Source organism: Cetorhinus maximus, chromosome 6 (genome assembly GCF_964194155.1).
Source record: "Cetorhinus maximus chromosome 6, sCetMax3.hap1.1, whole genome shotgun sequence".
NCBI classification, from domain to species: domain Eukaryota; kingdom Metazoa; phylum Chordata; class Chondrichthyes; order Lamniformes; family Cetorhinidae; genus Cetorhinus; species Cetorhinus maximus.
In genome coordinates, this window is record NC_135884.1 from 118,338,513 (window position 1) to 118,353,774 (window position 15,262).

At 44.3% G+C, this 15,262-nt stretch overlaps 1 protein-coding gene across 3 annotated transcripts in view; it reads left to right on the plus strand.

Moving 5' to 3' along the window:
• The window catches only part of pop4 (POP4 homolog, ribonuclease P/MRP subunit), a 30,409-nt gene that overhangs the window by 13,321 nt on the left and 1,826 nt on the right, over positions 1–15,262 (plus strand). For all 3 annotated transcript variants that reach the window (XM_078544369.1, XM_078544371.1, XM_078544368.1), the window contains 2 exons: positions 10,825–10,886; positions 14,594–14,695. In XM_078544369.1, coding sequence (XP_078400495.1) covers positions 10,825–10,886; positions 14,594–14,695 — 164 coding nt within the window. The remainder of the gene's footprint in view (positions 1–10,824; positions 10,887–14,593; positions 14,696–15,262) is intronic.

Sequence of the window (15,262 nt, forward strand, 5' to 3'; positions counted from 1 at the left end):
TATTTTATGTCAGGATGATGTATGACTTTGAGGGAAACATTGAGGTGGTGTTCCCATGTACTTGCTGCCTTTTAGTGGTTAGAGGTTGTGAGTTTAGGATGCGCTGTCGAAGAAACCTTTACCAAATGCCAGGTTGCACCAGTGGTGCAGGGAGTGAATATTTAAGGTGATGCATGGAGTGGCGATCCAAGTGGGCTGCTTTGTCCAGGATGATGTTGAGCTTTTTGAGTGTCGTTGGAGCTGCACCCAGACAGGCAAGTGAAGGGTATTTCATCACATTCCTAACTTGTGCCTTGTTGGTGGTGAAAAAGCTTTGAGGAGTAAGGCAGTGAGTCACTCACCACAGAACTCAGCCTCTGACCTGCTCTGGTAACCACAATGGGCTGAATTTTTGGGACCCTCTGGGAGTGGAGGTGGAGGGGGTGCCCAGAAATACCAGCCCTGGGTGGCGTATCATTTTCAAGATGCCAATCCTTGAATCCTGCTCTTCTCCCAAATGAGGCCAATTTAACTAGTTGAAAAGCTTAATAAGAGATTGTGGAAGGGGGAGAGAGTAGAATATTTAACACAGGTTCCAGAAGATGTCAATTTCTGAACAGCTGAAGGAAGTGAGGAGCCAGTCAAGGCTTCCCCCGGGTATCGCCCCAGCTCCATCAGAGGGTCAGCAGTGTGATGCCCATAGCACTGCTCAGGTGGCAGGGTGAGTGAGCACTCAAGATCAAACGGGGTTACCATCCTTTTAAAATCCTGGGGCAGAAGAGCAGGGTCAAGGCTGCCAATTGCAACAGGGTGGCCACCTGTCTAAAAGGAAAGTTGCAGCTGGCACTGTGGTACAACTGTCAGATTTTGGGCCCTGTGGCAATGAGGGCCAACACCCTCTCTGCAGGAGGGACAGAACTCCGGGTGTCAGGAGGGCAATGGAGAGTTAACACCTCACAACACTGGTCGCCATATCCTGCCAGTAACCTTCAAAGTCACTGTAGCCTTGAACTTTTTTGTTTCAGGTTCCTTCCAAGGATCAGCTGTGGACCTGGATAGCGTCTTGCACAATGCTGCACACCACTGCACCTCACTGGTCATCGAGCCTTCTTTGCCAGAGCCAGACAGCACATTCCTTTGATGGACGCATCCTCCCAGGGACAGAGGGCGTTGTGCTCTGCCTCCATTACTGGATTACCCCAGGTGCAGGGTATTATCCATTGAACCCATGTAGCCAGTAGGGCACTCAAAAATTGGCCAATGAGATCCATCAACAGGAAGAGCTCTCACTTCCTCAACGACCAACTGGTCTGCAACCACAGGAAGAACTTCCACCAAGTATGGACTCGTTTTCCATGGCAACTGCCATGACTCCTTCATCCTCCAATAGTCCAGGCTGCCACAGACTTTCAGTGCAATCCCCAGTGTGTGTGGATGGATCCTTGGGGATAAGGGAAATCCCCTGAAGAGATGGCTACTCACTCCTCTATGGTAGCCTCATACAGAGGCACAGAGGAGATATAACCAATGCCACCTGTTCAGCAGGACAGCCATTGAGCAGACCATTGGACTTCTGAAGATGTGGTTCAGGTGCCTCGACTGGCCAGATAGTGCCCTACAATAGCCTGCTGTAAGGGTCTCTGCCATTGTGGTGGTCTGCCGTGCTGCCCAAAGCATAGCCCTCCAGTGAGGTGTGGACCTTGAGAGCGGTGAGGCCTTGGATGAAGACAGCTCATAGGGTGAGGAACAGGAAGGGAAAGAGGAGGGAAGTGACGCCGATGCATGATGAGATAGCCTCCTCCTGCCACCTTCTGGGATGAGGATCTCCTTCCTCTTCCTCACAGCCTCCAGCATTAGAATTAGGTCAGCGTCAATGAAGCAAGGGACTGCCCTATCCCAGGTACCAGCCCCCACTTCTCCTATGATAGTGGAAGGCTTTGGCACAAACAGCAGATCTCTTCCCCCAGAACAACCAGCAGCCTTAGTGGTGGCTGCCGTGAGGAGTCTAAATCAGTCATCCACATCATTTGACCTAACGTCATTTCTGCCTTCACTGACTGGAAGTAGACAGGAAACTCATCTCCATATCAGGTAAGGGCTCACCCCTGCAAAAATCTGAACGTTAATCAGTTTTCCCCTGCTGGAGGCCAGTTTCTGACCCCAAAACAGACTCGGCTCCTCTTTCCTGCCTCTGTGGTGAAAATTCAGCCCAGTATTTATGTGGTTGGTCCGTTTAATTTTCTGGTCAATGGTGATGCCCAGTGTATTGATAGTGTGAGGTTTGACAGTAGTAATGCTGTTGGATGTCATGGGGAGGTGGTTAAACTCACTCTCTTGTTGGAGATGGTCATTGCCTGGCACTCCTGTGGCACGCATCTTAGTTGCCATTTATCAGCCCAACCCTGAATGCTGTCCAGATCTTGCTGCAGTTCGGCACAAACTGCATCATTATATGAGGAGTTGTGAATGGAACCAAAAAACTGCAATCATTCTCACGTCCGACCCTAATGCTGGAGGGAAGGTTGTTGATGAAGCAGCTGAAAATGGTTAGGGCTAGGACACGGCTCTGAGGAACTCCTGCAGCGATGTCCTAGGGCAAAGATGATTGGCCAACCAACAACCAAGATCCTCTTCCTCTGCCAGGTATGACTGCAGCCATTGAAGCATTTTCCCCCAATTCCTTTTGACTTCAATTTTATGAGGGTTCCTTGATGCCACACTTAGTCAAAACATCCCTTGATGTCATGGACAATCAAACATACCTCACCTCTGGAATTCAGCCTTTTAGTTCATATTTGGACCAAGGCTGTAATGAGGTCTGGACCCGAATGGTCTTGAGCATTGATTAGCAGATTAATGGTGAGTAAGTACCACTTGTTAGCACTGTCAACTACACCTTCTCACACTTTGCTGATAATTGGGAGTAGGCTGATGGGAGTGTGGATAATTGGCCAGATTGGATTTGTCCTACTTTTTATGGCAGGACATACCTGGGCAATTTCCATTTTGTCAGGTAGATACCAATGTTGTAGCTGCAACTGGAACAGCTTGTCAAGAGGCGGATCTAGTTCTGTACCCCACGGCTTCAGCAGTACAGCAGGATGTTATTGGGGTCCATAGTCTTTTCTGTATCCTGTGCACTCACCAGTTTCCCAGTATTATGTGCAATGAATTGAATTAGCTGAAGATTGGTATCTATAATGGTAGGGACCTGAGAAGGAGACTGAATTGGATCATCCGCTCAGCACTTCTGGCTGAAGATGGGTGCAAATATTTCAGTTTTGTCTGTTCCACTCATGTGCTAGGCTCCACTCTCACTGAGGGTAGGGATATTCATGGAGCTTGCTCCTCCCATTAAAAGTTTGATTGTCCACCACCCCTTTCCATTTGATTTGGTATGAGACAGCAGAAGCATAGTGTGCAAGTATAAGTGAAAGGAGCTAGATTTAGAAAGGAGGTAAGGAAGTGTTATTCATCAACAACATGGTCATTTTTTTTGCAATAACTTAACAAGGGCAATTGTAGGGGCAAGTAGCTCAGAATTCCTTGAGATCAAATTGAACAAGTATCTTTGAGAGACACAATCAGTTGCCATGGTGAGGATGGGAGAAAAGAGAGTGAAATAGGTTTTGGGACAGGTTTTCTGGCATGACTTCCAGGAAACTCCTGAGGAAAAGTAAAAGTAGAGACCTGGATATCTAGGTCTCCACTTCTTTTATCCGATCTTTGTGTCATGTTGTTTGCCACAAGCAACAACATGGCATATTTGGCACAGCAAACAAACCTTAGTGGAGCATTCCACTGATGCAATATTGAACAAGATTCATGTGTGGGAGCAAGTATTTCCACGTTTGAGTCTGCTTGCTGTATGTGATTCTTTGTGTCTCATTTCTTCCTACTGCACCCACTTAATCATTTCTTTTACACTTGAAATGTGAGCATTTAAAGTTAGAGGCAGGGCTGGCGAACTCGAAGTATATGGTGGTTTTCCCAGTGGTTCAACGGGTTTCTGAAGTGAGCATCCAGCCACAGGACCCAGGGAGGTCACATCTCCAATACATGTTCTGTGCTGAGCTAGCTGAACTTAAAAATGGTACTGTTTGGTCAATGAGAGGAAAATACTGATTCTCCTCATTCAGTGATTCCTGCTAAAAGTACAGTTGTGAACATCACATTTTAGAACTTAGTTGCTATGATCATGATCATCATCATCACCATGCGTTCTTCCTGAAGGTAGGTCCTTGGTTCATGGTTTTCTCTGTATTTCTGTTCTGTACCAGTCTTTTCATTTTCTGATAACGTCCTTCAATTTTCAAGCCATCCAGCATTGATATTCCTTCTTTCCTCTTCCTCTTTTTCCTTGAAATCTTTCCTCCATATCGTCTCTTAATAGTCTGTTTCCTCTTAATATGTTCCTTGCCCCAGTCTGTCTGCCTTTTCCTGGGGAAGTGGGGTGGGTGGCAATGAAAACATTAGTCAGATTTTCCGCTGACAAAGCCCTTGTAGCAAGCTTAGAAGGAGGATAACAGGAGCTAGTAGATAGACTAGTAACAGCAGGCATGAACATCGACAAACCAAAGTGATGCAAATCACAGAATCATAGAATTTTAATAGCACAGAAGGAGGCCATTCGGCCCATTGTGTCTGTGCTGGCTCTCCAAGTGAGCATTATGACCTAATGCCATTGCCCTGCCCTTTCCCCATACACTTGCACATTGTTTCTATTCAAATAATCATCTAATGCCCCCTTGAATGCCTTGATTGAACCTGCCTCCACCACACTTCCAGGCAGTGCATTCCAGACCCGAACCATTTGTTGTGTGAAAAAGCTTTCTTCTCACGTCGCGTTTGCTTCTTTTGCAAAACATTTTAAATCTATGCCCTCTCATTCTTGATCCTTTTATGAGCTTCTCCCTATCTACTCTGTCCAGCCGCCTCGTGATTTTGAACATCTCTATCAAATCTCCTCTTACTCTTCTTCTCTCCAAGGAGAACAGTGCCAACCTCTCCAATTTATCTTCGTAACTGAAGCTTCTCATCCCTGGAACCATTCTTGTAAACCTCTTCTGCGTTCTCTCCAATGTGTTCAAATCTTCCCTATAATGTGGCGCCCAGAACTGTACACAATACTCCAGTTGAGGCCTAATGAGTGTCTTATATAAATTCAGCATAACCTCCCTGCTCTTGTAGAGGGGCTCTTGCCCCTATTAATAAAGCCCAGGATCTTATATGCTTTATTAACTGCTCTCTCCACCTTTTCTGCCACCTTCAATGATCTATGCACATATACACCCAGGTCTTTCTGCTCCTGCATCCCCTTGAAAATTTCATGCCTTATTTCATATTGTCTGTCCATGTTCTTCCTACCAAAATGCATCAGCTCACGCTTTTCCACATTGAACTTCATCTGCCACCTATTTGCCTACTCCACCAACTTGTTTATGTCCTTTTGAAGTTCTACACTGCCCTCCTCACAGTTTACAACACTCCCAAACTTTGTATCATCTGCAAACTTTGAAATTGTCCCCTGCACACCAAAATCTAGATCATTATATACATCAGGAAAAGCAAGGGTCCCAATACCGATCCCTGGGGAACTCCATTACAAACCTTCCTCCAGCCCGAAAAATATCCATTGACCATTATTTTCTGCTTCCTATTTTTCAGTCAATTTTGTATCCACATTGCTACTGTCCCTTTTACTCCATGAGCAATAACTTTTCTCACAAGTCTGTTGTGTGGCACTGTATCAAATGCCTTTTGAAAGTCCATATACACCACATCAACAGCATTACCCTCATCAACCTTTTCTGTTAACTCTTCAAAAAACTACTCCAGCAAGTTAGTTAAACACGATTCCCCCTTTAGAAATCCATGCTGGTTCTTCCTTATAAACCCATATTTTTCCATGTGACTAATTCTTTCCCAAATAATTGATTCTAGAATCCTGTCTCACCACTGAAGTTACACTGACTGGCCTGTAATCGCTGGACTTATCCTTGCAATCTTTTTTGAACAAGGCACCTCCCCTGAGTTTAGGGAAGACTGAAAAATTATGGCCAGTGCCTCTGCAATTTCTACTCTCACTTCTTCAGTATCCTTGGATGCATCTCGCCCGGCCCCAGTGCCTTGTCAACTTTAAATACCGGCAGTCTATTCAACACTTCCTCCTTACCAATTATAAACCCTTCTAGTGACAGAGTTTCCTCATCTGTCACCATGGCCTGGGTAGCATTTATCTCCTTGGTAAAGACAGATGCAAAGTATTCATTTAATACCTCAGCCATGGCTCCTTCGTCCATGTATAAATTCCCTTTTAGGTTCCTAATCGTCTCTACTCCTCCTTTTACCACCCTATTACTGTTTATGTGCTTATAGAAGACTTGGTGATTTCTCTTTATGTTGGCTACCAGTCTTTTCTCATAATCCCTCTTCGCTTCTCTAATATGCTTTTTCACCTCCCCTCTGAACCTTCTGTATTTTCTACCTGACACCTGTCATAAGCACACTTTTTATTTTTTATCCTAATTTCTACCTCCTTTTTCATCCAGAGAGCTCTGGATTTGTTTGCCCTACCCTTTCTTTTCAATGGAATATATCTTGACTGTGCCCGAACCAATTCTTTATTGAAAGTAGCCCATTGTTCAGCTACTGTTTTTCCTGCCAATCTTTCATTCTAGTCTATCTGGCCCAGCTCCGTTCTTGCCCCATTGAAGTCGGCCCTCGTCCAGTTAATTATTCTTACTCTAGATTGCCTATCGTCCTTTTCTATCATCATCCTAAAACGTACAATACAATGATCACTGTCTCTTAAATGTTCCCCCACTGACACTTCATCTACTTGGCCCACCTCATTTCCAAGAACCAGGTCCAACAGTGTGTCTTTTCTTGTTGGATTGGACACATACTGCTGTAGAAAATTTTCCTGAACACAATCTAGGAACTTTTGCCTCTCTCCACCCTTTACACTACCATTGTCCCAGTCTATATTCGGGTAATTAAAATCACCCATTATAACTACTCTATAATGCTGGAATCTCTCTGTAATTTCCCTGCAGATTTGTTCTTCTACGTCCTTCTCACTAATTGGTAGTCTATAGACTACACCATGCGATGTAATTGACCTTTTTTGTTCAATAGCTCTAGCCAAATTGATTCTGTCCTTGAACCCTCAGGGACATCCTTTCTCCAGCACTACAATGCCCTCCTTAACCAATACCGCCACCCCTCCTCCTTTTCTTCCTTTCCTATCTTTTCTAAACACCTTGTACCCAGCAATATTTAACACCCAGTTCTGCCCTTCCTTGAGCAAGGTCTCTGTTATCGCCACAGCATCATATTTCCACATGGCAATCTGCACCAATTTTGTTTACTATACTCCGTGCATTCACATACATGCATAGTAACCCTGGTTTCGATTTTGTTGCTTTCTCCCGTACCCCAACTTGACCTATCAACTTACTATTCTCTATACTAGTGCTATCTGTCCCTCCCAGTATTTTGTACACCCTGGTATTCCTTTCTAATATTTTCTCTTGGTTCCCACACCCCTGCTGAGTTAGTTTAAAGACCTTCCAACAGCACTAGCAAAATGCCCCGCAAGGAACTCAGTCCCAGCTCTGTTCAGGTGCAACCCGTCTGCCTTGTACAGGTGCCATCTCCCCCAGAGTCAATCCCAGTGTCCCAGGAATCTAAAGCCCTTCCTCCTGCACCATCTTTCCAGCCACACATTCATCTGCCTTATCCTCCAATTTCTGTACTCACTGGCACCTGGTACTGGGAGTAATCCGAAGATTACTACATTTGAGGTCCTTTTTGCTAATTTTCTACCTAGCACCCTAAATTCTGATTGCAGGACCACATCCCCCTTCTACCTAAGTCATTGGTACCAATGTGGACCACGACCTCTGGCTGTTTACCCTCCCCCAGAAGAATGCCCTGCAGCCGCTCTGTGACATCCTTGACCATGGCACCAGGTTGGCATCATACCATCCTGGAGTCTACGGCCACAGAAACGCCTATCTGCACCCCTAACTAATGAATCCCCTATTGCTATAGATTGCTTGCTCCTCTTCCCCACCTGGACAGCCAAGCCACTCATGGTGCAACAAACATGGCTCTGACTGCACTCCTCTGAAGAACCAGCACCCTCACCAGCTTCCAAAACGGAAAACCGATTTGTGAGCGGGACCCCAAGGGACTCCTGCACTACCTACCTACTTCTCTTGGACTGTCTGCTGGTCACCTATTCCTTCTCTGTCTCCAAGTCCTTAAGCTGCGGTGTGACCACCTCTCTGAACGTGCTATGCACGTAGCTCTCAGCCTTGCGGATGTGCCACAGTGACTCCAGCCACCGCTCGAACTCTGAAACCCAGAATTCAAGTTTCTGCAGCTGGCAGCATTTCCTGCAAGTGTGCTCGTCTAGGACATCGGTAGCATTCATGACTTTGCACATATTACAGGACAAGCATTTCACTCAACCAAGCTGCCCTGCCATGTCTAAACTCTACTTCCCTTACGTTAACTTTATTCTACTTTGGATTTTTTATATTACTTTATTATATTGGCCCTAAATTTTCCTTATTCCCTGGCGCTTCTCAGTTAAATCCAAGTACAGCAACTTGTTTAAAAATATTATACTTTTCTAATTTACACACCAGGCCCTACTTACCAAGGCTGCCGCTTTTTCTGAGGAAAGGTAGAAAAGGAAAGAAGCACCTCCTCCCTTGTCACCGAACTCTCTGTCACCTCTGCTCTCAAACTCTTGCCGCTTCTCGCGCTGTTTTTATAGCTCTTTGCTCTCCTCTAGGTGTCACTAGGAGCCTGTCCCAGGGTCCTCCTCTCACTCTCCTCTAGGTGCTGCTGCCTGCCTGTTCGAGGGTGGTCCTCTTGCACTCTCCTCTAGCTGCGGCTCCCTGCCTGTCCCAGGGTCCTCTTCTTGCACTCTCCAATATCCCAAAATCACCAAGAAATATTCATATATTCATAGAAGGAAAAGTACTAGACCAGGTGCAAGAATTCTACTATTTATGAAGCTTAATATCTGCAGATAAAAGGCGCAACAAAGAACAAGGATAGCAATGGAAAATGCTGTATTTCGTAAGAAGAGACGGTTGCTAATCAGAATTCTGAATAAACAACTCAAGGAGCGACTTGTAAAGAGGTTGATTTGGAATGTTGTTTTATATGGGTGTGAGACTTGTACCTTATAGAATGAAACCAACTTGCTAAATAGCTTTGAAATGTGGATTTGGAGGAGAATGGAAAGGATCAGCTGGACAGAAAAAATAAAATTATGAAGTGCTGAGGAGAGTAAACAAACAGGAATTTGCTGAACTTCATTAAGAAAAGGCAGGGAGTTTTAAGATACACACATTTGAATAATTTCAACTCACTTTGATGCAAACATTTTCATACTGAATATTTTTTGCTTAATCGCAGATTTTTGGTTTGCATCAGAAACAATTTATAGGTCATTATTGGAAAGAAGTATTGAATATGTTACAAATATGAAGTTTGTAAGATTCTGCTTTGGGACTCTCTCTTTAATTTAGGGTAAAATGGAGGAATGAACAGGGTTATATGACCTGTTGTGAATTCTGCCCAACAAAAAGCTTGGGTGGATTCATTGTTAAAGGTTAAAAGGGGGTCCAAGTTGATTTATTGGGAAGAAGGTGCAAGATATTCACACTTGTAAACATTGACTGGGTCAGCTGTGCTGACGGTGGACAGACTGTTAGTCTCCAAGTCACAGAGAGGTATTAGGAATTTCAGGTTTTGTAAACAGTTATACTATCAGTTGTGTATTTGGTTCCAAGGTAGAACGGAGTTAGGGGTTTAGAAGATAGTCAGAATTTCTATCTGGATAAATTCCCATCTAATTCATATTGCCATGGAGATGGGCTTTGAGACAGGAAGAGGCCACAGAAAGCCATTGTAGTATCAGCTTAAAGGTTTTTCTTAAGATCCCTGAACCTCACAGGCGTGGTCAATCTGCAAGAATCTAGGAGAGCGAGAGAGAGCATGAAGATAGAAGCAGCTAGTCCTGCACCTTAAGCAGAGAAAATCTGGCCCTGTCAGGCACCACATAAAACAGGTGGGAGCTCACACTCAGATTGAAAAAACTGAGTTCATGAGGGTTTAAACAAGATTGGAGGATTCGCCTAGCTTGGCTAGAGGGAAGAATCTCTGGTTCATCCCTCACCATAAAGGTCCAAGGATTAGAAGTTATCAGATTGGCAAAGGGAAAAGGAAGCAAGCCTTTGGGAGCTGAGAATAGCTTTGGACTGGCTCCTGGAGAATGTAGCGCCCATCTAAGGGATAGAATAAAGTAAAACCATGGAGGGTGATTTTCTATGCTTTTAAAAGCTAAATGAAGAATCATTTCTGTACTTTAGAGTATAAGTTGCCTACTTTATAATGTTTAGATAGTGTTGCTTTCAGTTTGTTTATTACAGTAAAATTCTTAAAATTTGAAATCTTGTGTGATCCTTTCAGTCAACCACTGGAAATTCGAATATCTTTCTAAAGATTATCGGTCTCCAAGGGATCATAACAAATACATAAGAGGTCAGAAAGCAGTAACAGCTGCGTGAAGGAGGTTGGCAAGATTTGATAATCTTGCATTTCTTAAATGCTGAAATCCTTCTAAAAATATTTATTTTCTTTTCTTTTATTTTTAAAGATTTCATTTATTTTTGGCTGAGGTAAATGTAGAATTAAAAGAAACATTATTCATTTCGTTTCAGATTCCTGGTAAATCGCACTGAATAACAACTGATTTATGTGTAATTCGTTGGCAATGTACCTCCTTGATTGCTGTGCTTTCTTTTTTATCATTTGTAGGCAGACACAGATAATCCAGACTAAATTACTGAAGGCAGATTTTCATGGAGCCATTGTGACGGGTACGTATATATTTGATGTTTAGTAAGTAAGTTATGCAGAATCGATAGCAAGGAAGATAAACTCTAAGATGTAGAATATGCATCAATTTTATATGTAAGGTAACATCATAGCTATAGTGTTCAATTCTTCTAACTCGTACAAATTAGACTGGAGGAGTACAGGTTGTTCTCCTTAGAGTAGAAAAAGTATTAGAGGAGATTTGACACGGATGTTTAAAATCATAAAATGTTTAAATCATGTAAATAAAGAGAAACTGCTTCCAATTGTTGGTTAATAACCAAGGGCACAAATTTGAAGTGATTTATTGTAAAAGAACCAGAGGCGACTTGAGGAAAAACTTACACAATGAGTGGGTTCAGGCTTGGAATGCATTGCCAGATAGAGTGGTAGATATAGATTCAATAAATAATTGAAGGAGAAAAATTTGCAGCAATATGGAGAAAAGCGGGGCAGTGGGACTACTGGTTTGCTCTTCAGAAGTGCAGATGCAGACTCAATAGGCTGTATAGTCTATACCTGTGCTGTACTATTTTATGATCTAGATTTCAACTACAAATGATATTTCTGACTTTGCCGAAGAAACACTAATTTCTTTGCCTGCATTGTGTGTTGATTCCTGCTACTGCTGAACTATAGTATCTTAACAAGTTCTAGAGGCCGCTGGGAAGAAAACAGAATACATTATAAAAGATCAAAGAATGTTCCCTTCAATTTTTTTTTAAGAAAAGGTATAAAGGATATATTACAGCCTACCTCATTGATACAGTCTTTTTTTAAGTTCTCCCTTCAATGTGCTGTTCAAAAAATGGGTTGTATATACAATTATATATTAAGGAAAATAATCCCTCAAATGATCCTAGGAAGCTATAACTGGGAAGTTAGATTGCGCAGCTCTGAATTATAATTCTACTTATACCACACGAGCCTTTAATGTAACCCTATCAGTATATCCTTCTATTCATTTTTCCACATGAATTATGATTACAATCTGGAATATGTTGCCTGAAATAATGGTGGAAGCAAATTCAGTAGTAACCCAATACATAAAGAGAGAAAAAAAGAAAAGAGCCCAGGAGCAGGATTGGTTGAATACCTCTACTAACAAGTGGGCACAGTCATTACCATCGGTATCGAAGATGACCATTTTTTGTGTACATAGATCAGTTCTCTTTTGTGCATTTTAACATGGTTGTGGAGCCCGATTGCAAACCTGCATGCCTTTCCACAGTGCAGTCAAGGATGAATTGTCGGATTTTGTTTAGACTGCGTGCCCAGTCTTTCTAGCTAGCCCAATGTTCCTCATTGTAAGGCCGGCAAGCCAGTGCTGGCTCCCATCGATGCTAAGTGCAGCTCTCCAACCAGTGGTACAATGATGCCAGAGCGGAGTTCTGGCACATCCAACTAGGACCAGGAGAGCAGTGTGTGGTGGAGTGGAGTGACAGGGTTCCAGGGAGGAGAGACTGGCTGTAAGGCCTGGCGCACGAGAGGCTGGCTGCGAAGTTCAGGGTCTTGGGAAGGAGAGGCTGGCTCTGAAGTCCGGGGCCCCAGTGAGGAGTGACTGGCTGCAAGATCCAGTGCCCCAGGGAAGAGTGTCTGAGTGAGTGAGTCAGTGTGCGTCATTGTGTGTGTGTGTGGGAGTGTGCATCTGTGTGTGTGTGTGTGTGGGAGTGTGCGTGTGTGGGAGTGTGCGTCTGTGTGTGTGTGTGGGAGTGTGCGTCTGTGTGGAAGTGTGCGTCTGTGTGTGTGTGGGAGTGTGCGTCTGTGTGTGTGGGGGAGTGTGCGTCTGTGTGTGTGGGGGAGTGTGCGTCTGTGTGTGTGGGGGGGAGTGTGCGTCTGTGTGTGTGGGAGTGTGCGTCTGTGTGTGTGTGTGGGAGTGTGCATGTGTGTGTGCGTGTGTGTGGGAGTGTGCATGTGTGTGTGTGTGTGGGAGTGTGCGTCTGTGTGTGTGTGTGAGAGTGTGCGTCTGTGTGTGTGTGTGGGAGTGTGCATCTGTGTGTGTGTGGGAGTGTGCGTCTGTGTGTGTGGGGGGGGAGTGTGCATCTGTGTGTGTGTGGGGGAGTGTGCATCTGTGTGTGTGTGGGGGGGGGAGTGTGCGTCTGTGTGTGTGTGTGGGGGGGAGTGTGCGTCTGTGTGTGGGAGTGTGCGTGTGTGTGTGGGAGTGTGCGTGTGTGTGTGGGAGTGTGCGTGTGTGTGTGGGAGTGTGCGTGTGTGTGTGGGAGTGTGCGTGTGTGTGTGTGGGAGTGTGCGTGTGTGTGTGTGGGAGTGTGCGTGTGTGTGTGTGGGAGTGTGCGTGTGTGTGTGTGGGAGTGTGCGTGTGTGTGTGTGGGAGTGTGCGTGTGTGTGTGTGGGAGTGTGCGTGTGTGTGTGGGAGTGTGTGTGTGGGAGTGTGCGTGTGTGTGTGTGTGGGAGTGTGCGTGTGTGTGTGTGTGGGAGTGTGCGTCTGTGTGTGTGTGGGAGTGTGCGTCTGTGTGTGTGTGGGAGTGTGCGTCTGTGTGTGTGTGGGAGTGTGCGTCTGTGTGTGTGTGGGAGTGTGTGTGTTGGCGGGAGATCAATTTGTATCCAGGAAATGGGCCCGCTCCTTCAGGAGTGAGCCGATCCTGACAGCGGCCTCCGTCCAGGGAAGTATCACCTGGCATTTCTATGCAGTTGGCTACTGGAAGTGTTCAAGGTGCAGCTGCCATCGCAGTAGGATGTGGCATGTGCCAACACCTCCTCTGGAGAGAGAAGCACGTTCTGAAGATAAATCCCTCACCCTAGCACTGAGGTGCAGCCAAGTCAGTCCACTTCAAGCCTGCATTTCCCCAGAAAGTGCAATGTATTCTGCTTTGCAATTAATGTCCTTTCTTCCTTTGTGTTATCACAAGCAGGAATGAATCAGGCAATGGCCTCTATTATAGTGGTCGATGTGACTTTCACATTGCAGGTTTTTTGATAAAGTGGCCCTTTGCTTGAAAAATAGTGATGATCACTGATCCCCTTGTCCTTTGCTGCCTGTATTCTTTGCTGTTCTAAGAAAACACCGTTGCTGCTTGAGATTGCTCCCCAGGTAGTCTTTCTTGTGCATTTTCTCCCAATCTGGTGAACATGCCGCATTTCTTGAGTTTCGCCTTCAAGGTGACCTTGAACTTTAAGCTTGGCCTATCTGGCAGGCAGTGTCCAAGCTTAAGCTGTGAGTACAGGACCGGCTTAGGGATTTTATTATCAGTCTCAGGCACAGTAGGCCAAATGGCCGCCTCCTGTGCTGTATCATTCCCACTCTGGTGGGAGGGTGGATCCTTCTTTAACAGGTAGCTTTTTTTGTAAACCGTTTTCAGATGCAGTGCTATATTTCTTGTTAGAGATTAAATAAGCTAGTAATGAGGTTCATAAATCGACTGTCAATCTATGTTGGTTTATGTTCCCACAGCGATAGCAACTCATGATTTTTATAGCAAATTTCTTGATTTTTAAAAGTTTGTCGATTGATTTATGAGATGGTGGAGTTGACATGTCTGTTACCGGCAAGGATACATTAAGGGTTTGATCTTTCATTTTCCCTAGATAATCATTAGATCCAGCTGGTTTTTAAAGTGTAAAATTAATTTGTTTTTGCAAAGTGAGCATGTGCAAGCACCAATTGTAATTATCATTCTGTAAGCATAAAGAAAAGTTCAGCTAAAAATTTTTGGTGAGATCAGATTTTTATTTAAAAATCTTTACATTACAGTGGTGAAATCCAAGTGTCCCTCCTATGTAGGGGTCACAGGAATTATTCTACAGGAAATGAAACACATCTTCAAGATTATCACTGAGGAAAATAAGCTTAAAGGTATTGTAAATTTTGGACCTGTCCCATAAGTGTATTCCACACTCTTTACAATGAAAACTTTATAGTTACTGTCCAATATCGAGTTGCACCATAGCATAGCTTGGATCATGGCAATAAAACCCTGAAATAAATGAACAGGATAAACTCTCGCATGTTTCCATTTTTATTTTTCCAATCTTCTAAATACTTTTCTGGTATATTATCTCACTGATTCTTCAACTTAGACTTGGTTTATTGAGGGATAAACATTAGCCAGGACTATGGAGATAATTCCTCTGCTCCTTCTTCAGAATAGTGTCATGGCATCTTTTGCATTCATCTGCAGGGATCCTATTTAAAATCTGATCTGAAAGACAGCACCTCCACCAGCATAGCGCACTCTCAGTACCTCACTGGGGCATTCACCCTGATTTTTAAGCGCAAGGCCTGTATTGGGACTTGAATCCAGAACCTTGTGGCTCAGAGGTGAGAGTGCGACCAACTGAGCCATGCATGGCTGATACAGTTTCTGACCAGTTATAAGCTTAAAAGGCAAATACTTTTTCTTGCTAAGTCTAGCTCTTTTAC